The sequence below is a fragment of the Rhinolophus ferrumequinum genome, chromosome X (genome assembly GCF_004115265.2).
Source record: "Rhinolophus ferrumequinum isolate MPI-CBG mRhiFer1 chromosome X, mRhiFer1_v1.p, whole genome shotgun sequence".
Lineage (NCBI taxonomy): Eukaryota > Metazoa > Chordata > Mammalia > Chiroptera > Rhinolophidae > Rhinolophus > Rhinolophus ferrumequinum.
The window spans coordinates 100,745,042-100,768,079 of record NC_046284.1 but is presented as its reverse complement, the minus strand read 5'-3'; the positions used below and the strand labels follow the sequence as shown (position 1 = coordinate 100,768,079).

General features: G+C 36.2%; 1 protein-coding gene across 6 annotated transcripts in view; it reads right to left on the bottom strand.

Annotated features, from left to right (window-relative positions):
* DMD (dystrophin) overlaps window positions 1-23,038 on the bottom strand; it is a 2,143,628-nt gene that overhangs the window by 817,065 nt on the left and 1,303,525 nt on the right. For all 6 annotated transcript variants that reach the window (XM_033109718.1, XM_033109734.1, XM_033109713.1 and 3 more), the window contains exon 45: window positions 20,019-20,194. In XM_033109718.1, coding sequence (XP_032965609.1) covers window positions 20,019-20,194 — 176 coding nt within the window. The remainder of the gene's footprint in view (window positions 1-20,018; window positions 20,195-23,038) is intronic.

Genomic DNA, 23,038 nt, shown 5'->3' with positions numbered 1-23,038 from the left:
TGCTTTTAGGGGGTCTCTGAGGTCAAAGCTATTTTCATAATAATGCGAACATATTATTTGCCTTTTTCTATTTTATTCTTTTTTGAGTTTTCCAGAGGCCATACATCAGCCCATAGTATATAAAAGCAGATATAAAAATCATCTCCCTTCGCGTAAACTAAATATTAAAGTTTTCAAAAACGTAAACAATGTCACTTTTCTCACAATCTTTTTTGTTGTGCAAAATTGTTATTTTTCATAAAACATTTGTTATTTATATTAACATAGAGTGGGGTTATTATTGTAATTTAAAAATGAATTAATAAATACATGCTTTAAACATTTCTCAGTTTTAATGTCAAGTATGCCAACCTACAGAAACAAAAAGCTTTTTGGGGTCTTGAAAAATTTCTAAGAGTATAAAGGGGTCCCAAGACCAAAAAGTTTGACAACCATTGCTTTAAAAGAACGGAACAGACAAAGTTTAAGTACCCTATGGGATAAATGAGGAGATTATTTTCAGGAGAAAAGAAACATCTCCTTGTCACTGGAGATAAATCATGACAGCTTACCATGCATATCAAGAGCTACCATCATAAAGACCTCAGAAAAGTAAATGACACAAAATGAAATGAAAATGAAAACAATCCATTAGGTATGAAGAACTCTACAGCCAAACACTGCAGTCAGAGGCCAGAAATTTGCCAAAGAATTTACAAGAGACAGAGGAAGGTGAATAATGTAGACCAACTTTTAGAGTTAATGAACTTCCTAAATATCTACTGTGAGTCTATGTGGCATGCTAGGCTTAGTAGGGCACCTTTGAAAGACATAGCCACTGCTCACTTTGAGATTATAACACACTCAGGGAAGTTGTCCTGTCATTAATGTTTTCTTCATCAACAAATATTTGAGTGTCCACAAAGCCCCAGGCACGGATTGTCCTATGTGATGGGATAGTTACAAAATGTCGATAGGCTAGGAGGAGTTGCAGACATGTATATACATGAGGTTCTTTAAAATGTGATAAGCATTGAAGTGTAGCTCTGACTTCAGCAAATATTTATTATGCATCTACTAAGCGGGTCACTGTATTAGGTGGTGCATTTTCAGAGGTGAACGACACAGACCCAGTCTTTACCCATGTGGAGTGTATAGTATTATGGACAATATAGCCATTAAACCAATGATCATACAGATAAGTATATTAATGCAAATCATGACAGGTGTATGAAGAAAGAAATCAAAATTGTTATAAAAGAGTACTCCTTTATTTAGGAACTTTAAACTAAGAACTTTCATAGATACGTTGCATTGAAAAGAAAACACATGTGCATTGAATTTTACTTCTTACAAGTAAACAGTTTCAGTGGTCAAAGTTATTCCACTTTTGGATATCATGTCTTATGTTAGACTAAGATGTGTTTCCTCTGTTTGTATTTTTGAAGTGTTTTATAAGCATGTTTAAACTTATTCTATGTGATGAGTGCAAAAGCAAAGATAACTTGTTGAAAGTGCTGTGAAAACATAGAAAAGAAATCACTGTCATCATCAGCATATAAGACCCTTAACATTTGGAATTTTCTCAGAAGACATAGTTGAGCATCTACTGGTTTCTTGTATGGAGGCATGTAGTCTAAGAACAAATGTACTAGCAAACAGCAGTTTGTAATACAACTTGTTCCTAAGGAGAAGAGCAGTGGATCCTTTTTTCAGATTGAGGAGAGTGTGGTGATTTTAACAGTGAGTTCTATTCAGTATGTGACATTGAAGCTGAACACTGAAATAGATGTAAACATGCCTAGATGAAGCATAGGGGACTAGCTTCCACACAGAAGAATCAACTTCTTTCATGGCAGAAAACACAATTTCAGAGAAACAAAGTAGATCAGTGTGGCTCCGGTGTGGTGAGCAAGGTGGAGAGTGGCAGGAGATAAGGCCAGAAAGATGGCTAAGGGACACGAGGCTATAGTAAGAACTCAAATTTTATCTAAAGTTCAATGGGAAACCATCTACTAAGGGGCCTAGGAATTCAAAGGGAGGCAGGACCTCCCAGGAGCCTAGGAAATAATGTTCATTAGATGAAGAAGAGGGTAAAGCATTGCAGAAAGGGAACAGCATGGACAATGCAAAAGTTCATGGCTTCTTTAATGTTTCCATAGTGAAGGAACGTGGAAGGGGATTGGCAAAAGAAAGTACTAGAAAGGTAGGTTTGGGTCAGTTTCTAAAGAGCTCTAGATGCCTTCCAAGGTTAATACATTCCCTTTGTAGTGCCAGAGAACCATTAAAGGTATATAAGCAGAAGTATGGTATGCTTCTGTTTATATTTTTTAAAATATATTTGTTAGTCATTAAGGATATACAATCAAAGTACTTAATTAAATGGTTTGTGTAAATATAATAACACTTACTGAATTATCTCTGAGCATTAAAATTTGATCCTGGATGAAGTTCATTAGTGCATTATTTATTCTACCTTCTACATCAATGATTCAGTTCTTTAAACAGTGGGTACAGGGTACAGAGGAAGTTATAAAGTCTACCTAATAGATTAGTCGAGATTAGCTTTGACCCATGAAGTGTCTACTTCGCTTAACTAAGCACACTGTTAAAAACAGCAGAATCCAAAGAGGGGCATGGGGGGGATGGATGAAATTGTAGAAAGGAGGGAAAGAAGGAAGGAAGGAAGGAAGGAAGGAAGGAAGGAAGGAAGGAAGGAGGGAGGGAGGGAGGGAGGGAGGGAGGGAGGGAGGGAAGGAAGGAAGGAAGGAAGGAAGGAGAGGGAAGGAGAGAGAGGAGAAGAGAGAGAGAGAGGAGAGAGAGGAGAGAGAGAAGAGAGAGAGAGAGGAGAAGGGAGCAGAGAGAAGAGAGAAGAGAGAAGAGAGAACCGAAAGAAAGAACGAAAGAAAGAATGAATCTAAGTGGTATCTCCAAGCATATATATATTTTAACAGACTTAGTCACATATGACAGAATCAATACACTGTGAAATGAAATATATGTTGCTTGCTTCTGAGACTAATAGGACAGACAGCTGACTGACAGAGCACCAAGAAAAAAATCCTCTGTAGATTTATGAAGATTGAAGGTAATTTCTCTGTCTTCACTGGGAGCTGACTACAATTACTTTCCTGCGGAATATAGGAGAGGGATGTTTTTCTCTTCTCTACATTTTTCTATTCTAATACGTACAAGATACGTATTATTAGTCTTATTTTCCTAATGAGTAAAATGAGGTTCACATGATGTAAATAACTAGCCAATGAAATAAAAAAAATAAATAAACACAAAAGTACCAGGCTATTTACTTGCAAAGGTAATAAACACAAGTGGGAACATAGGTGATTATTGCTCAGCATTTAGTTAACAGGTTTATTTAATTGGCTAACCTCAACTCCAATTACTTTTACTTTCTACTGTCTAGTGAAAAGGTTAATTGGCAAGAAAATGCCAAATAAATCAGTAGGAGAAAACAAGATATCTTTGTCATGGATAGAGTCTCATCATGTAAAGAAATCATTATCTTGGTTTACAAAGGTAGAGTTTGGTGCTTACATGGAATACTAATAAAATTAGGGCCCTTCGTGACCCATATTCTTCACAGAGTTATATCCACAGAAACTCAGTCTAGCAACAAAAGAGCACTAGAAAAAATTCTAATCTTAATTAACATTTCTTGATCAATAAAGGGCACAAAATCACAAGTTACAGAACATTTCTGAAATTCCATTTCTTCCCCTTCTTTCTTTCATATCCATCAACTGCTTCAGAGTCTTTCAGCTTCTGAAAATCTGCACAAACCACACCCATGCATTCAAGGATTCTCTTGTCCTCTTTATTTTACAGATCAGCTTTGCCTCTCTATTTACTTCCCCTTTATTCAGTCTTCTCTAGCCTTCTTCCTTTACTTACTATTGCAATTTCACATCACTAACGTCATAAATGCATCATCAAATGTAGTAGCATCATTAGATATTGGAGGAAACACCAATTTGAGAAGATACAGGCTTAAGTCTCTTTGATTGGCTGAAGGAGAGGTAGTAAAGATAGTGGGGAACACTCTCTTGTTAATCTATCTTGTCCCTGTTATCCTTATTAGCTGTTTTGTTCACATAGGTAAATATGATCATAATGGAAAAAACACAGATTTGGGGGCAAAATCGCTGACTTTTCGTTTTTGATCCTTTTATAACTTTTATTAGCCTTGGTCAAATATCTTTATCTTTCTGCGCTGCAGTTTGATAATTTGTAAAATGGACATGAGAATACTGCCATCCTTTTTTTGCTTACCATCTCACAGTCAGGTGAGAGGATAGACATGAAAGATCTTTAAAACTGAGTTGTGAAGATTAAGGGAGAAAACATTTTAGAAACACTTAACAAAGGTCAGTTAGCAGGGTAATCACACAAATGTAGTTTCATTAATATTAACTCATGTAACTTTCAAGTTTCTAGCTTTTGAGCAAGTGAGTCAGTAGTGATACTACTCATAGATTTTGTGTAGGAAGAGAACATATTCAGTGTTGGATATATTAATTGTGAGGTGGCTTCTAAACATGGAAGAGGAAATGCTCCATTGGAGGCTGAAGGTGTAGGTCTAATCTGGATACTTATATTGAACTGAATATTAAATTTAGAGCCCAAACTGAAAGAGATGATTATGACAGAGACTATCTGCATACCCTATGCTCCATTCTTCCTTTCTGTAATAGAAGCCTGATGTTTAGCTGCCCAACTCAGAGACTATATTCTCCAATGTCCATCACAGCTTGGCATGGTCACGAGAATCAATTCTGGCCAATGAGATATAAGCAAAAGTGTTTTGTAGACTTTCCATGCAGTCCCTTTAAAAGAGTAGAGGCATTCTCATTTTCTCCCATTCCCAATCCTGCAGTCTGTAAAGCAGATATGATAACTGAAGAGCGAAGAGACATCTTGGACCATGAGGGTAAGGGCCACACCAGATGATGGCATATTTCTAAGGCAGAAGAAAACTGGGTCTCTGACATAATAGAGCCATTATATCAGCCTACCTAGTTGCAGACTCATGATATCATGATTTACATGATAGATGGATGCATTTCTACCATATTACAGCTGCTATATCTCTTTTCCTTTGTTTACCTTTCTGGACTGAATTCTATTTGATATAGTGAAAGCTAATATCTGTGGCTATGGATAATAAGCAGGGAAAGCATACAGAATTAGAACAGGATAAGGTTGAAGAAATGTCCCTTAGAAATATCAGGATTTAAGGATCAGGTGAGAGGAGGAATGCAATCAAAATAGAAAGTAATTATAAAGGTAGGAATAAAATCAGACAAAATTAATGACACGGAACAGAAGGTACGACAAAGTGTTAAGATGGAAAGTGGTCAGTTAATGCCAAGTGGCCTACAGTAGGACTGAGATATGTCTAGCAGATTTAAGTACAGGAGATCATTGATGGCCTTGGCAAAGATGGTATCAGAGCAGTGGTGGGGATAGAGAGAAAAAAAGAGAGAAAAAAAAAAAGAAGAAAGGAAAAAGAGAGAAGCGATAAAAGAGAACATGTGAGTTTAAGTAGCAGTGACTATGAAAAGGAGAATTAAAATAGGAATTATGATTAGGAAGGTGGAGGTGGAGTAAGAGACCATTATCAACTTTAGCTACCTATAATCTGAATACCCTCCATATGTGTGGTGGGGATTCCCAAGATCAATGTGGAATATGATGTTAGAAATTTAGTTTTTGAATCTGGAATGAGTGACAGAGAATTGCAAGGGATCATTTAGAATTCTTTCTAGTAGCAGTCACATTCTTCACACCCTGTCTGCCATGGTGGAGTACTCCATGGCAGCATGCAGATCTAGGTTTCTGATTAGGACTATAGATCCTGTATCTGAGCCTCTCCCTTGGCTTCTGTCCATTTTTGAGCTGTTGTTCTATCTTTCTATTTGGGACTGGGAACAGATCTTTATACTTCTCATAAAGTCAAATTCTTCTTATATTAAGCAGAACTGGATTCTGTTATTGACAGCTAAAAACCCTGACAACATTATGAAAGGTGTATTTGTAATTATTTTTTAATCTGGGAGCTGAAAAAGTTTACTTGATCAGGGATAAGAAGCCAGTAGAGGAAGGGTGAAGATACCATTATGCTTGTGTGAACTCAGGGGAGAGAGAATAATTAATTGGGGCAAGGTTCCTGTGAAATAAGAGATACGGCCTTCTGCTGAAAATGAGAATTAGGTAGTTATACATTCACCATCATAATAATAAATGACAAATTATTAGATTACCAGCTCACACACGTATGGTGATTTCCATTTTAGAAAGGGATTTTAAAAACAAATCGATCATAGTAGGGAAAAAGACAGAAAATATTTTAATTCAAATTAACTTATGTGGGAAAAAAACATATTATTATAACTGCTTTCAAGACCACATCAAAATTAAAACTAAACTTTAGAACAATCATCACTGAGAATCACATGAAGTCTAGCTGAAATGAAGTCCTATAATAAAGGACATACAGAAGAAGCTGCCTCAAAACTGGTAGGGGTCACAGCTCAGGTGACCAGGGAGACTGAACCACTGGGCCCCATAGGACACCTACTACATACAGCCTGGAGACTTAGCAGCTTTACCTAATACATAGAAACAAACACAGGAAAGCAGCCAAAATGAGGAGACAAATGTATCCCAAATGAAAGAACAGAACAAAGCTCCAGAGAAAGAACTAAATAAAATGGAGACAAGCAATCTACCAGATGCAGAATTCAAAACAGTGGTTATAAGGATTCTCAGTGATCTCAGGAAGAACTTCAACAAAGAGATAGGAAACGTAAAAATGAAGACAGAAAACAAAAAAAGAACCATTCAGAAATAAAAAATACAATAACTTCAATAAAGAATACATTAGAGGGAGTCAACAGTAGATTAGATGAAGCAGAGGATCAAATCAGTGATTTAGAAGATAAGGTAGCAGAAAACACCCAATCAGAACAGCAAAAAGAAAAAAGAATATAAGATAAAGAGAGAATAGTTTAAGGGGCCTGTGGGAAAACATCAAGTGTACCAACATTCGTATCACAAGGGTATCAGAAGGAGAAGAGAGAGAGCAGGAATTGAAAACCTATTTGAAGAAATAATGATGGAAATTTCCCCTAATCTGGCAATGGAAATAGACATACAAGCCCAGGCAGCACAGAGTCCCAAACAAGAAGAACCCAAAGAGGCCCACAGCAACACACATCATAATTAAAATGCCAAAAGTTAAAGACAAAGAGAGAATCTTAAAAGCAGCAAGAGAAAAGTAGTTACCTACAAGGGAGCTCCCATAAGACTGTCAGCTGATTTCTCAACAGAAACTTCACAGGCCAGAAGGGACTGGCAGAAAATATTCAAAGAGATGAAAAGCAAGGACCTACAGCCAAGATTAGTCTACCCAGCAAAGTTATTATTTAGAATAGACAGATAAAGAGCTTCCCAGACAAGAAAAAGCTAAAGAAATTCACCAAAACCAAACCAGAATTACAAGAAATCTTAGAGGGAGTTCTTTAAGATGAAAGAAAAAAAAGATAAAAATATGAACAATAAAATGGCAACAACTACATATGTATCAACAATTACTTTAAATGTAAATGGATTAAATACTCCAGTCAAAAGACACAGGGTGGATGAATGGATAAGAAAACAAGACCCTTACATATGCTGCCTACAAGAGACTTGCTTCAGATTCAAAGACACACACAGACTGAAAGTAAAGCGATGGAAAAAAGATATCTCATGAAAATGAAAACAAAAATGAAAAATAGACTTTAAAACAAAGGCTATAACAAGAGACAAAGAAGGACCCAGTAATCCCACTTCTGCGTATTTATCCAAAAAACTCCAAAATACAACTTTGAAGGGACATATGCATCCATATGTTTATTGCAGCATTATTTGTAATAGCGAATATATGGAGTCAACCTCAGTGTCCATCAATGGATGAATGGATAAAGAAGAGGTGGTACATATATACAACAGAATAGTACTCGGGCATAAAATAGAATGAAATCTTGCCATCTGCAACAACATGGATGAACCTGGGGGTACTGTGCTGAGTGGAGTAAGTCAGACAGAGAAAGACAGATGCCACATGATTTCACTTATATGTAGAATCTAAAGTACAAAATAAATGAACAAAGCAGAAACTCATGCCTACAGAAAACATTTTGATGGCTGCCAGATGGGAAAGGGGTTAGGAGGATGAGTGAAAAGGGGAAACGGATTAAGAAGTACAAATCGGTAGTTACAAATAGTTACGGGGATGTAAAGTACAGCATAAGGAATATAGTCAATCATATAATAACTGTGTATGGTGTCAAATGGGTACTAGATTTATTCGGGTGATCACTTCATAAGCTATATAAATGTCTAATCACTACGTTTTCCACCTAAACTAATGTAATATTGTATGTCAACTGTAATTAAAAATTAAAAATATTTATACAATGGAGTATTATGCAGCCATAAAGAAGAAAGAAATCTTACCATTTGTAACAACATGGATGGACCTAGAGAACATTATGTTAAGTGAAATAAGTCAGACAGAGAAAGATAAGTATCATATGATCTCACTTATTTGCGGAATCTAAAGAAAAGAATAAGTGAATGAACTAACCAGAAACAGTGTTGGAGACAAAGAGGAAAAACTGAGGATTGCTAGATGGGCGAGGGGGGGGGGGCGGGTGAAGGGATTGAAGGGCAGTCGGTGACCACAGGATGGCCACGGGGTTTGAAAATTAATCTGGGGAACGTGATTTAGTGGTTACCAGAGGGTAAAGGGGTTGGGGGTGGGAGATGAGGGTAAGGGGAATCAAATATAAGGTGATGGAAGGAGAACTGACTCTGGGTGGTGAACACACAATGGGATTTATAGATGATGTGATACAGAATTGTACACCTGAAATCTATGTAATTTTAATAACAATTGTCGCCCCAATAAATTTAAATAAAAAAAATGTATATTTTAAAATAACAGGAAAGGAATCAATACAGTGATCAACAAATTTTTATCTCAGGACTTTGGGGTTTTCCTTTGTGCACAAAGATGGTTTACTGACCTGTGGATATTGTGTTCCTTTATAAAACACACTTTGGAAATTATTGCCTGTAATGTGAAACATGTCTCACAGGACACAATTTGAGTTTCCTCACCAAAAAGAAAAATGAAAAAAAAAATGCAAAATGCCATTTGGCCTGTTTTAAGAAAATGGTGGGGCCCAGATGTAGCTACTGTCAAGTCACATGGATGACAATAGGCAGATTTCAGACAGCAGTAACCTTAAAGGGAGAGTGCATTTACAGGACCCCTAGTGTGGAGTCTTACTGTGGCATGTTTTGCTCTGGGCTTGTTTTTTCTGTCACAGGCCTTCTAGCTACCTCTGCATTGACCATCTGAATTTCACTGAACACAGTATCCATGCTTTAAATATGCTTGTAGACATCCTTTCTTTCACTAGGATGTCCCAAATATATATAGGAAACATTTCTTCTGATCTGCAATCAGTAAGATGGGAACTTTGAATTTATTTCCCTATATGCTGTGATCGATACATTCTCCTGATCTATCCCCAATATTTTGTTCACCAACCTTTCTGATTTGTGATAGTAAAGGGTGGCAGTCTGTGGCCCACTGGAGATCACACACATTAGCTCTGTTCATTAGTCACCACGAGTACTCATCTCTCACAGTAGCTGCCTGACACCTGAACCCCTTCTCCCCAGTAGTGCTTATTGGTTAATATGTTCTCTGGGAACTCTGTTTTGTTTAACAGCTAGTAAGTAAATGGCATGAGAAAGGGATCTCAGGGAGAATCAGTTAGTTCTTCAGGATTGCTACCATCTCTCATGTGAGAAAAGAAAAAGTGACTCAATATCTTCAGCCTCGTCTTCCCTCTAATGTTCAGAATTACGCATCAAAATCATGTTTTCTGACCACTTTGTTTTAGATATTCCACAGAATCCTCACACCTATTATATTCCAAGTTTTACGTCTAATTTGCATGCCTCTTTCCAACTGGGTACTCGCCTTGGTATTCCCTATCCTAGTTTACAGTACTCCATTCAGCTAGCTCCCTAAGCCAGAAATCTGGGGAAGGGGTCATCCTAGAATTCCTCCCTTCTTCCCCCTACTATCTCGTCTAAACAATTACCAAGTTATTTTACTTTCATCTATTGAATATCTTGAATCTCGCACATCTTTACAAGTTTTAATCTGCTCAGAAATTCATTGTCCCTAATCTGAAATGCTACAAAACTACTCGAGTTGCCCTGCTGCCAGTCTTACCCTCCTAATTTCACCCTGAGCTCAATTATGTAAGGGGCCTACGTGGTCCCAAATCTAAACTTTTTAAAAATGTTCCAACACCCCTCCACTCCACCCCAGAAAAAAGTACTTTTGAAATACAAAATCTGCCTTTACCTGGCCCATCGTGATTGTTCTATTTATCACCACAAGATATTTGGTCTTCTAGATATACAAGAGAAATTCTGTTATCAACCTTAATTAGGATGAGTGGATAGGCAGTTTATAGACAAATATTGTTAAATTGGAGAGATTACACAAAATCATTTATACACACTTAAACATTTTATTTTCTTTTAGAGCATATCAATGGACATTAATTTGCCATTCATTTGGTATGGGGTACAAGATTTTTCCTGGAGTAAGTGTCCACTGACTGAAGTTCAGTATATTCTTTCTTGCATAAAACCCTCCTATATTTCATCATCTATTTACCTAGGATTTTAATGTTCGTTTCTTTAAAGTACAGTTTAGAGACATGAGAAAGAATCTAAATGCAAAATCCTTCCAGATTTTCGTGGTTTCTACCCTCTACCCCCAATCTTTAATAGTCACCTCATCTACATCTAATTGAAGAGAATTTTTTTTGTGCTGATCACCTTTATCAAGTCTTCCAAAGCATTTGACTTAGTGTTTACAGAAACCACAGTTCTTACTCTTTACATTCCCATTTATTAGTTTATGCAATTTTTAATTAAATGGATTATCAAAGCAAGAATGACTTGCATAAACAGGTTGGGAACAAAACATGGTTGACTGTTGGAAACCATCCTCTTAAATGGAGCGAGGGAAGGTATGTGGTTCCAGGAAGGCTACTTGAAAAACTTTCAGAAACGTGTAGATTACTAATATCCAGCATGCAGTTTGGCATAGGTATTGGGCAGCTGGTTTTACATATAGAATGAAGAGCTTAGGATAATTAGATGAATAAAATTAAGTGGAGGTTTAAGAGAACTCCTTTATACCGAACTGCATGTACCCCTTCAGTGTAGCGAACTCTTTCTTCTTTCACTAATTTTGCTCATATGTCTTTTCCTCTGTGGCATGTCCATTCATTTCTTTTTAATTAAAATTTATTTGGGTGACAATGGTCAACAAAACCACATAGGTTTCAAGTGTACAATTCTATTTTTCATTTGAGTCATGCCATCCAGAGATCATTCTCCCTAACACACTCTAACTCCTACTTCGCCAGCCCCATAAAAGTTCATGGAAAACCATAAATAAAGTGCATTCACTTGTATATCTACAGAGAGTGATATTGTCAGTACCAGCCAAGCTGACAGCATGTTTGGCTCCAGCTAGTCAGTTTCATTAAACTTGCCAAGTTTCAAAGAATAAAATATGACATAAAAAGATTAACTCAGAAGCTAATTTTTCATAGTCTTTTGATGAAGAATTATGAATGTCCTTGAAAGCTTTTCAAGACTCATCAGAGAACAGATGGGAAGAGACCAGCTTTTCCATAGACACCTGTGGAAAATAATATCTGTATGATCCTCTCAGATCATTCTAAAAATAGCTCTTTGGCGATAGAGATTGCACCTACAACATCTTGTGGTTATAGGTTGGATGAGGATAAAATACCGTTTCAAGGCTAATTCTTATTTAATTCACCTAGAATTTATTCATTGTGACACTGTAAAACTGAGATAAATAAATGCACAAAATGTGAGAATAGAAAAGCTTCTTTCTGAAGTGAATAGCTATGGAAATTGACGCCGTTTGTCTCTAAAGAGTACCAAATTCTGGAGAACAGTTAAATGTGAATTATTAACCCGACTTCTTCCTTTTTAAGATTAGAATTGATTAAGTCCAACTTCCAGAACTAAAAATGTATCCTTGGAAATGTGATAATTAGAAAAACATTTAAAAATGGCTCTGTAGATCTATTTTTAACCTATGTAACAATGTCAAATGTAAAGATTTAAATGCTTAGTTTAATTTCAATGTGCATAAAAATTCTTACTATTTAATAAATTCAGAAAATATTTTTGGTCATGTACACTGTATTAGATTTTCTACTAAGTATTGTGGGTTTATAGAAATGAGAGTAAGGTATTGCCTTACCCTCATGAAGCTTTCAATCTCGCTGGGGAAAATAAAACATACATAGATATGATACAAGGTAGATACCGTGTTTCCCCTGAAAATAAGACCGGGTCTTATATTAATTTTTGCTCCAAAAGACTCAGTAGGGCTTATGCTCAGGGGATGTCATCCTGAAAAATCATGCTATGGCTTCTTTTCCGGTTATGTAAGGGGCCTACGTGTAAGGGTTAGGTCTTATTTTCGGGGAAACACGGTATGTAAAATGTTATGTGAGTTTTCTAAAAAGGAGCAAGAAAAACTTAAGGGAACAAACTGCTTCTGCAAGAGAAGAGCAGGTACCATTCATGGACAAAATAGCACTTCAGTTGGATTTTGGAGGATGGGTAAGATTTTGAGAAAAAATAAGGGAAAAGGCCATTCAACCTCAAAAAGTAAATGGTTTTTGCAAAAGCTGATGGACCCAAAACTTCAAGTCCTTTTATGCTTGAGACATGAGCTGAAATAGTGGAAATGATGGAGACCATGGTTGGAAAGATATGTCAGATCATACTTCACGTCCTAGTCCCTCGCTACTAAGCACAGCCAGCTAAGGGGATGGGCTTAGGAACTGAGAAGTTGCTGGGCAGAAACTGGAAGTGTATCCTAGAGACTGCTAAAGGCCAAAGCTATGATAAGTAATGCGAAATTGGAACGAGAGTTAAGGACATTGGAGTCAGAGTTTCTGGGTTAACATCCTGGTTCAAACTCTTGCTAGTCATGTGATCCTGGGCAAAGAACCTGAGTAGTCTGGGCCCCAACTGCCCTTCTGTAAAAATGGAAATAAGAACAGAGTTGTTATGAAGGTTATATGAGCTATGTAAAGCACTTGGAACCGCGCCTGGCATTAATAAGCGCTGTCACCACCACCATCACCGTCATCATTATACAAGGGTTTATATGAAGTATTATAAATTCAAATGTCTATGGGAAAGCAATTAATATAAATGGTTGAGGTGGGACAGGTACGGCAAACTGAAAAAAAAAATGCTTGCTTGCTCAAATCAGTGCTTCTCAAACTTTAATGTGCACATGAATCACCTGGGAATCTTGTTAAAATGCTGACTATGATTTATTAGATTCTGCATTTCTTAGCAACTCCCAGGTGATGTGTGTGCACTGGTCCAGAGACCACACTTTGAGTAACAAGAGTCTGAAACATCTGTTACTCAGTTGTCGCTAATGGTGCCTGGAGAGAATGTGGGAATGAGCACCGAGTAGCCAGATCTCAGTTTTCAAAAGTAGACAAAAATCCATACATAGAAAAATATATGTGAAGCCTCTCAATTTTTAAATGTCGGCAATTATTACAAAACAGTGACTAAGTAAAAGCATCGCATGTTTTCCAAGTCAGATTCAGCCTGTGAGCACTCCGTCTGCAAACTCTGGGCTGAATGAAGAGAGAGTCAGAATCAAACAAAACCTGTGATGAGAAACCAGGGAAGTTCAAGTACAGAGCAGAGAGACTAGAGTTAGGGCTGGAGAGATCCTGGGGACAAAGAGTGAATGTTTGAGAAGGCTTGCAGCACTGGTTTACTGGGACATGCTGGGTACATTTAAAAGATGGCATAGGCTGCAAAGAGACTTTTGAATTATATTAAATTTTTTAATTTTCATTTTGTAGAAAATAAAGGTGCTATAGGGAAGGCAGTTTTGTTTAGGGGAGTCTGAATTAGTGAGAAACCAAAATGAAAGGAGACTTAAGGGAAAACGGTTTTCTTACAAAGGGTACATAGAGTAATATGAATAGCTAATGGAGATTTTCAAGAAGAGGTCCTGCTAGGCCTACTTTAATGAATTCGATAAGGCTCATTTCTAATTAACAGCAGCCATTTGCATGCAAACAATGAGCTAAGGTCTTTAAAAAACAATTTCTTCCCTTAAGTACATTTAAGAATGCCTCCCATTAGCTTATTTACACCATTAATTTGCTTGGTAAACTAGCATAGATTATACACAGGTAAACTTGACTCCCCAAATTCAGAAATAGAGGCATTGAAATGAATAAGAAGTTACTGATTTTACATGAAATCTTACACATAAGGGCTTTTAATATGCCTATCCTTCCTGGGAATTGATGTATTTGGAAAGAGATTTTTATGTCCATGAGAGAGTTATGTGAAAATTTTTTTTTCCTCTAGGATGGCTTTCCAGAAAGGTAGCAGTATTCCTTTGAGAAGGGGTTACTGCCCAGATATTGGTTTCTATATACCACTAAAAGAAACCAAAGACCCTTGGTGAAATGGTTGATTCCAAACCTGAGGCAGGGAGAATGTAAGGTGATCCTGGGACATTTAAGGAAACACTGGTCAAATTTGCTCAAGGTGAGCATCAACAAGAATAACTGTAATTCACTATACCATATTGAATACATAAGAATGCACAAGTCCATATTGACCTCAAAGAAAGAGAAAAAAGAAAGCTTTTCTTGTGTGTGTGCTTTCAAAGAAGAAATCAGCTTGTAGGATCAAGTCAGAATTAGAAAAGTCATCATTTTGCAACCCCAATGTAATAATTGAGATAGGGAAGAATCAGCAATGGATATTAAGGCCATAAGATGACTTGCTAATTTCAGAGAAAAAAAAATGTCATGTTACAATTCAAGATCTGAATGTGACCACCTTAACGTGGCATCACTTAGAATGGGACTACCTTGTGTTATGCATCTCCCAGTGTGATATGAAGTACACAGCACCCTGCATGAAATATTCTTGCTAAAACATTTGACTTGCATTTTTCAAGTCTCATCTAGACCCAACTTCCGGTTTACAACAAATAAAGAGAACGGAGAGGTGACTTTTTTTTTTTGTTTTTGAGCATATTGTACTGGACTCGTTCAAATGTCAATTATCAGTAAAAAGAAAAGAGGTGGGAGAGCTGTTTTAGAATAAAAGGGACTGAAGAAACATAATAACTGAAGGGGATCAGAAAATGCTACCCCAAAATATGCCACTTCAGCAGAAGGACTATTTTGAGCTGAAGGCAACTGAGAAACAGCAAACACAGGAAAAGCTCTCTACTATTCCCTGTTTCTGCCTAAAAGTAGGGTATACATTTCCCTTTGTGAGGGTAACCTCCTCCCCTTTCCTGTATCAGGAATAGGAGACGACTTTTTATCACTGAAGACAGCACTGAATCTGCATAAAGAAATCTTACTGAAATAACCCTTGTATTCCATTAGTTTCCCCATATACCATACTTACCTTCCTACAATATAGCATGCCTAGAAGCCCAAACCTCATTTCCTTTGTCTTGTTCCGTCCCTACACTGTATTGCTGTTTGTTAAAATAGTATATAGGCTCTTAGTTCTACCACTTTTCGGGGTTTTCACTTGCATTCCATGAAGTCCCTCAGGCCACACAAAAATATTAACATCAAATGAAATGTGTATGCCTTTTCTTTTATTAATGTGGCTTTTGTCAGTTGAACTTGCAGACTCTAAAACTGAACCTAAGGAGGAGGATAGAGGAAAAAGGTTCTTTTCTCTGCTACAAAACCAAATGCAATGCATGAGACATGATGGGTTGCTGGTACTAAAAAAAGCTTATACGTGACATTTTGGAACCACTGGGGAAATTTGGATATGGGCAGGGTATTAAGTAATAATGTGGTATTATTTTTAATTTTCTTGAGCTTGATAAATAAGCATGGTTATATATGACATACTGCTATTCTTAGAAGATGCATACTGAAGTAGTTAGGGGTGAAGTATAAGGGCGTTTATAACTCACTTGCAAATGTTAAAAACATAAAAAAATTGTGTGTGTGTGTGTGTGTGTGTGTGTGTGTATGTATTATTTCCTATATTACAGAAAGGCAGATATGAAGGAGGTAAGGAATAAAAAGCATCTATGACAAAATCTTAATTGTTGAATCTAGGAAATTACAAGTACAGGAGGGTATATGGGTACTATTATGTTACTTTTTTCAACTTTTCCACATGCTTGGAATTTTTCACTAGAAAAAAATCGGGGGAAATTTCCAGCAATATTTTCAATCAGGTGTCATTTGAAACTTATTCCTCAATATATGCTAGCATAATAATTGCCACATTTGTGAAATGGGGGAAGTAATATCACATTTGTCTAAAGGGAAGAGGAGAGATAATCTCTTGAGATCATTTTTTATTGCTATGGGTTATGATTTAGAGATTCCTCAATTTAGGGATTCCAGTTCCTATAACCTTGCTTTCCACTTCTATTCAATCTTTTATCAACGGACATTATTCTAAGTAAAACACCCTTTCCTATTTTGCCGGCAATCATTGCTCGCAGGCCTGCCTACCCAATTCTCTCGACTTGTACATATGCTGGAAAACTCCAGGGAAAAAAAGGAGTGTGTGAGAACAGCGATTGTGCCATTGAAAGGACTGAAACCACAGTACATGAGAATAAGGATTGAGCAGACAAGAAAAAGTTAAGATCATTTTTACGCAAGGACCACGCTGGCAATCTGGTGAAACCTTCTCAGAATAACGTTTTTAAGTTCAGAATATAAAACACACAGGACTCCAAAGGAAGCCAATTGTAATGAAATATAGTTAAAATCTATTAGACAAACAAATGTGATATAGTAATACATGTAACACATGAATAAGATCTTGTGGCATATCTAATAACTACTGCAGTTTTGAAGTAGTGATAAGCATGGACAATATTTTGAGATATTTATACAGACTCTAATGAGATACGAAAATATCTGTGATTTCACAGGTACTGCTAGTATTCCTCTGGCTGGTTGCTAATATTCAAAACGCAAGGGAATGCCCAACAAAGAGGCAATATTTTATCCCTATTAAATCTCATGGCATCCTTTATATTCTGTCAATGGACCAGGGCTTAAAAATTGTCATACACAGGCTTGCTTTCTTTTAACCTATGGCCCACAGGTTTCCATTTGCATCTTCGTCATTTACAAAGTATTTTGGTGGCTAAGCCATGATTAAATTTATTATTATCAGGCTTAAACCTACAAATGTTATCCAGCTCCTCTGCTACATAATTCAGGCAACAGTGAATTTTCTATCTTAAATTGCACAGCTAATTGACTATATTTTATACACCATTTATTTCCAACGTAGACTAACCTTAATGGATGTCCACTGCTATTTGAATTTTTCTGAGGATTTTCTTCTCAAATATTTCTGATAGCTTGCATTTTCAAAGAGAAGGCTTTAAAATTATATAACTGTAATGCCACAAACAATTTTTGTAGACATTTTTTGCTTAAATTATATACTTTCATATGTGTATGTAGAACTAAGAATCATTAAATACTTTCAGCAGCTGTGTTCCAAGCACACTGCAAACTAAGAATACTTTCGTTAATTTGAACAGTCATCTTATTTTTCACCTGTGCAACAAACAACTTCCATTTCCTTCTAACTTCTGCTTGGGTTGCGCTGAAAACATGCCATTGATGAATAATACTTTTATGATTACAGCCCTTCCATAATTGTTAGGTTAACATATTGTTTATGAAATATTATTTTATTTATTTTTACTTTATTTGCTACTGGGTGCTTGGAAATAGCTGTGAGTGTATTTTATTACTTTTTTATATTTCATAAAATTCAAATGATACAAAAATCCTGAGGAAGTGTGTCACAAAACTGATCTCAGTGGAAATTTAAATATGCTAACATTTATTTTAAAAATGTAGCGTGAAGTTGACAATTTTCAAAGCTGAGTTAAAAAGAAAAAAAAACCTCAAGGAAGCTGATCTTGACTTTTTAAAGCACAAAAATATAATACTTGATGTAGGTCAAAATGTTTAAATGGGAAACATTTTTCTAACCAATTACAGCCAAATCCCTAGCTGTAATTAACCTACAATTTGTGTAATATGTCACGACAGAGTCAGTGGTATACACTTCCTTAGAAACTTACAAGGATCTGAAATTTTAGAGCTTATCTGGTGAAACAGGCATATCGCTCGATCTTCATTTATAAGTTTTAATTTGCATTTAGACGTCAATAACAGATAATAAGACTTTAAAATGCAGGTGCAAAAGAGTTATCAGAGAAAACATTAATATACTCTATTTAAATACTTTATGAGTAAGACATTTAAAAGTGAGAAACAATACTTTACATATAATAAAGAAAAATAATCCTCCAATAAATGTAATCCATTTTATGAATTCAAGATATTTTTATAGCATGTCAATTTTTTTATAGCATGTCAATTTTTCTTAACCTTCTCATTTCTTAACATCTTATTTTAGACTAGATTTGTGTCTAGTTCAGAAATGACTTTATACAGGTTTAAACCTGTTCAGAATGTAAACATATCAGTTATTTAAATAATGGGATAGTTGTGTGTTTAATAGAAGGATTTTAACTTGGGAAAAAGTATATAACTTTCCCAAGGAAGCAGTTTAACTACAAAGTTTGGGTCTTTATTTTGCGTTTCCACTGGGGGGTGCCAAAAAATGTATACACATTCTAAGATAACATCTTAAATTATATATATATACATATATATATATACACACACACACACACACACACACATACACACACACACACACACACACATATATATTTTCTGAACCAAGTTTTTAAATACAAATGTTTTTTAGATGATGGTATTATTTTTTTTAACTTTAGCAAGGCGTGTATGTGAACTAATGTGTCCGTTTTGGACTATGAAGTCTATCTACCTGCTATATAATGCAATATGAGCCAAGGCAGTGAGAGGAGGTGGGGAAAGACAATGGGCATAATGCCAAAATCTGTCTAATGCCTCCCTACCCAAGGCATTCATCAATGAGTCAGTTTAGCTTTCTGAATATTAAAATCCACCTATTATGTAGTTGACAGGTAGGAAGCAAGAGCTTGGCAGGAGAACGGAGTTTTCGTTGTTCACAATAGTCTCATTCGCTAAATAAAGGCCAAGTCCTCCATTATGAAACAGGAAACATTAGCACCAAAAACTGGAAGCATAATATAAAAATCCCATTTATGAAAATATCGATGCCTTCCAACTGCACAATCCACCTAAAGCAGCATACACTTGGCTTTCTGTGCTTTCAATGCATTCCAAGGGAAAGTTAAATGATGGCTGAATTCAACAATAACCTTTCGGAGATTTTATTCTCCCCTTTAGATTTGAACATTTTTGGCCCAAGTCCCTCTCCAAGATTGCACTAACAAATGCAGTGGGACTTAAAGAAAATATTACTATCATGTTTTTCAGCAGTATAGTCACATTTGAAGCTGTTAAAATATCCAGCCAAAGACCAGTCTTTCCTACAAAATAGTCTTTTATCATTTCTTTTTCTCATCTTCTTTTTAAAAAAGTCATTGAAATTCAGCTTGTTAAAGTTGGAATATACTGAAGACATTCATATTTAAACAATCATGTGATTTAAAAAAAAACCTTGAAAGTTTAAAATAGCAGAAAAGTACTGTCTACTTAAGTGGCAACAGTGACACATTTCAATATATGAGAAATAAATAAAGAATTCATTATTGCTATTGATTAACTGTTGATGGGCTCCTTAACGTTAGTGCCTTTCATCCTGGTTATAATCTTTCAAAAATCTTTTTTTAAGGACAGCTTAAATAGCTCTGCTAAATTTGAGAATTCCTATTTTATCTTTTACCCTACCTCTTTTTTCTTTCTGCCAGCTGTTTGCAGACCTCCTGCCACCGTAGATTCAGGCTTCCCAATTTTTCTTGTAGAATACTGGCATCTGTTTTGGAGGACTGTTGAATTATCTCTTCCCCAGTTGCATTCAATACTCTGACAACAATTTGCCGCTGCCCGATGCCATCCTGGAGTTCCTGTAAGATACCAAAAAGGCAAAACAAAAATGAAGCCCTATGTCCTTTTATTTGAGAAAAGATTCAACAATGTGCTACCACATGCAGTTCTGCTGGGAGAGAAAAAAATCAAAAAGCTCCATGGGAAAGTTTCTCTATGAAACTGACATGCGTATATCCAAAGGATACAAGACAGAAAGGTACCTTTTATGTGTCAGTAAAAAAAGCACCCTCTCAGGGCAGCTCCAGTTTTTATATTTGTAAAGCTTGTCAGCTAGAGGTTGTTATAATGTCCTACAAATCAATTAGTTGGGAACCTTTTCAAGAGCAAGTTCGATTTCTTGTCCCCACAAGGATGTTCTGTGTTTAATAGTCTATGAAGTGTTGTAAAATTTAAACGTGAAAAAGTATTTGGATGTCTTAGTGCCTGTCAGTATGAGAGGTGAAAAAGAAAATACATCGTTTAGCTATTAAGAAATAAAGACAAAAAACAAACCTCTAGAAATACTTAAACAAAAATTCATTACTATATTAGAATGAAATTTATTTCCTCATCTACCATCCCTTCCCCACTTACGCTCTGGGAACCACTAAACTATTGTTTGTGTCTATGAGTTTTTTGTTTCTTTATTTTTTCGTCTTCTTTGTTGCTTTCAGTTTTATACCCCACATATCAGTGAATTCATATGGTTCTCGACTTTTTCTGTGTGACTTATTTCACTTAGCATAATAATTCTCAAAATTCATTACACAAGTGTACACTTGAAACATATGTAATTTTACTAACCATTGTCACCCCAATAAATTATGATAAAAAAAATTTACTTCAAATTCTGTTTCCATCAATGCATTTTGCATGATAAAATCAAGAAATAATTGCTTTCAGGGGCAGCCTATCGAGAAATCCCTAAGGTACAGCAACAAATTAAAAAATGATCTATAGCCACCAGAACATTTTTATGAGTCATTGATGGTGCCAAACTTAAGTATCTTCTCTTTTTTACCCTGGATTAAATTTTAAGAGAAAAATGTCAGAAAAAAAATTGTTCCATTAAAAAAGAGATTATTACAACCAAATATGCATAAAACAAAAATGCTTTTTACCATTAAATAAAAATGGCATGCTACCATTTTTTCCTAAGAGAAGTTAATCTAGAATTTGTAAGGCAATTAAAATAACCCAGTACTAAATGTGAAGTTTAGAAAATGAAGTAATATGAGAACTTGAGATACCTACCATATTTAAATCTAAAGGACTCCCACATCTTTAGGTACTAATGGGATAAAGTCGGTATGCAGAACATTTTCCGGATAGACCTGATTCTAATTATCTAATATTTTTATATTCCCCTGTCCCTTGACCCAATGCCAAGTACATAGTAAATTTCAGAACATACTTGCCAAATGAATGAATGCAGGTCTTCTGAGATTGGGTCGAGTCTCCTTTAAACTCTCATTCCACATAAAGTTTGTGGTGTATTTTTTTACTGCTATTATGTAGTATTTTCAACAGAACTTTTGATAGTATAACTTTAGCAGTTCAAAGACTCAACATATCAGCAAAAAATGGTAACAAGCCACTACTCCAGGGACACAGTACCTAACAATGAGTATAAAACTAGGCACAGTTATTGAACTACTCATAAGCTTGCCCGACCATACTCTCTTAAATGTGCATCAGATATGCTCTAGTAAACATGTGATATTTCCTTGCAACTAGTTGACTTTGCTCCGATACTTACTCTCATTGTTTATCACCTGTTCAGGTCGGTGTTGCACGTGGCAGTCATTTTGAGTAATTGGTATACCCATTCATAACAAACTGTGTCTATATTCCTATTATGCCATACATTCCTTGAGGTCAGAGATCATGACCTATTTATGAGTGAATAGGACTGATGCTTAGCACAATATCTGGTGTATGAGAGGTTTCAATGAGTATCTGTTGAGTGAATACATGAATTTATACAGAAAGGAAGTCGGGGAGAAGAGAAGGAGGGAGGATGGAACAGTTCAGTCTCTCATTATGACCACGGTATCCTTTCTATCAATACTTATCATTGGGCATCCTAGAGATTTGAAGAAATGAGTGCATTTTTCTAAGTTTTAGGCAGTGTGGAATCTAGTTGAAGAGATTAAACACAGTTGCAAAGGTTAATTCGTTACACCATCTGTATACAGTAGGATAGAGAAAGCAATGTGTTCAATAGGTATGACATCAGAAGAGGGATGATCTCAGAGGAAAGATGAACAGGAGAGATCTCTGGGGGGAACTCGGAATTTAAAAAATGGGTAGGCCTTAGGCACATAGAAGGTCAGGAGGGAGAAGGATGGCAGAAGGCAAGGCGTATGGTGTGCACTTGCCATGATCTGATCAGGAGTATATATCTGGGCTCCATGTCACCGTGTGAGTGTAGTTTATGGAAAGGTTTATGCGGCCCTGGGCGTATAGTGGGTCTGAGCAGAGAGGACTTTGCTTTTTAGTAAGGAGCTTGCAATTCATTGGAAGGCAACAGAAAATGACCTAAGATTTAAATACAGGAGAGACAGAGCTAGAGCTGTGTTTCTGGATAATTAGGAAGCCGAGTATAGGCTAATGTGAAGATAGGGACACAGGCAAAAGAGCTAGGACAAGAGTTGGAGAGATAGGTATTGGGGCTATAAGTAGAGTTTTGACAGTACACCAGAAAGGAAAGGCTAGAGGGAACATGAACTGTTATGGCAGAATCAACAGGATTTGGAAACTAGCTGGATCATGCAATCGTGAATGACTAGTGAAACGGGAGAACTTTGCCTAAAGTAGAAGTCAGGGAAGCAGTTAGAGGAAAAAGATTATGACTCTAATGTGTACTCCCAATAGTGTCC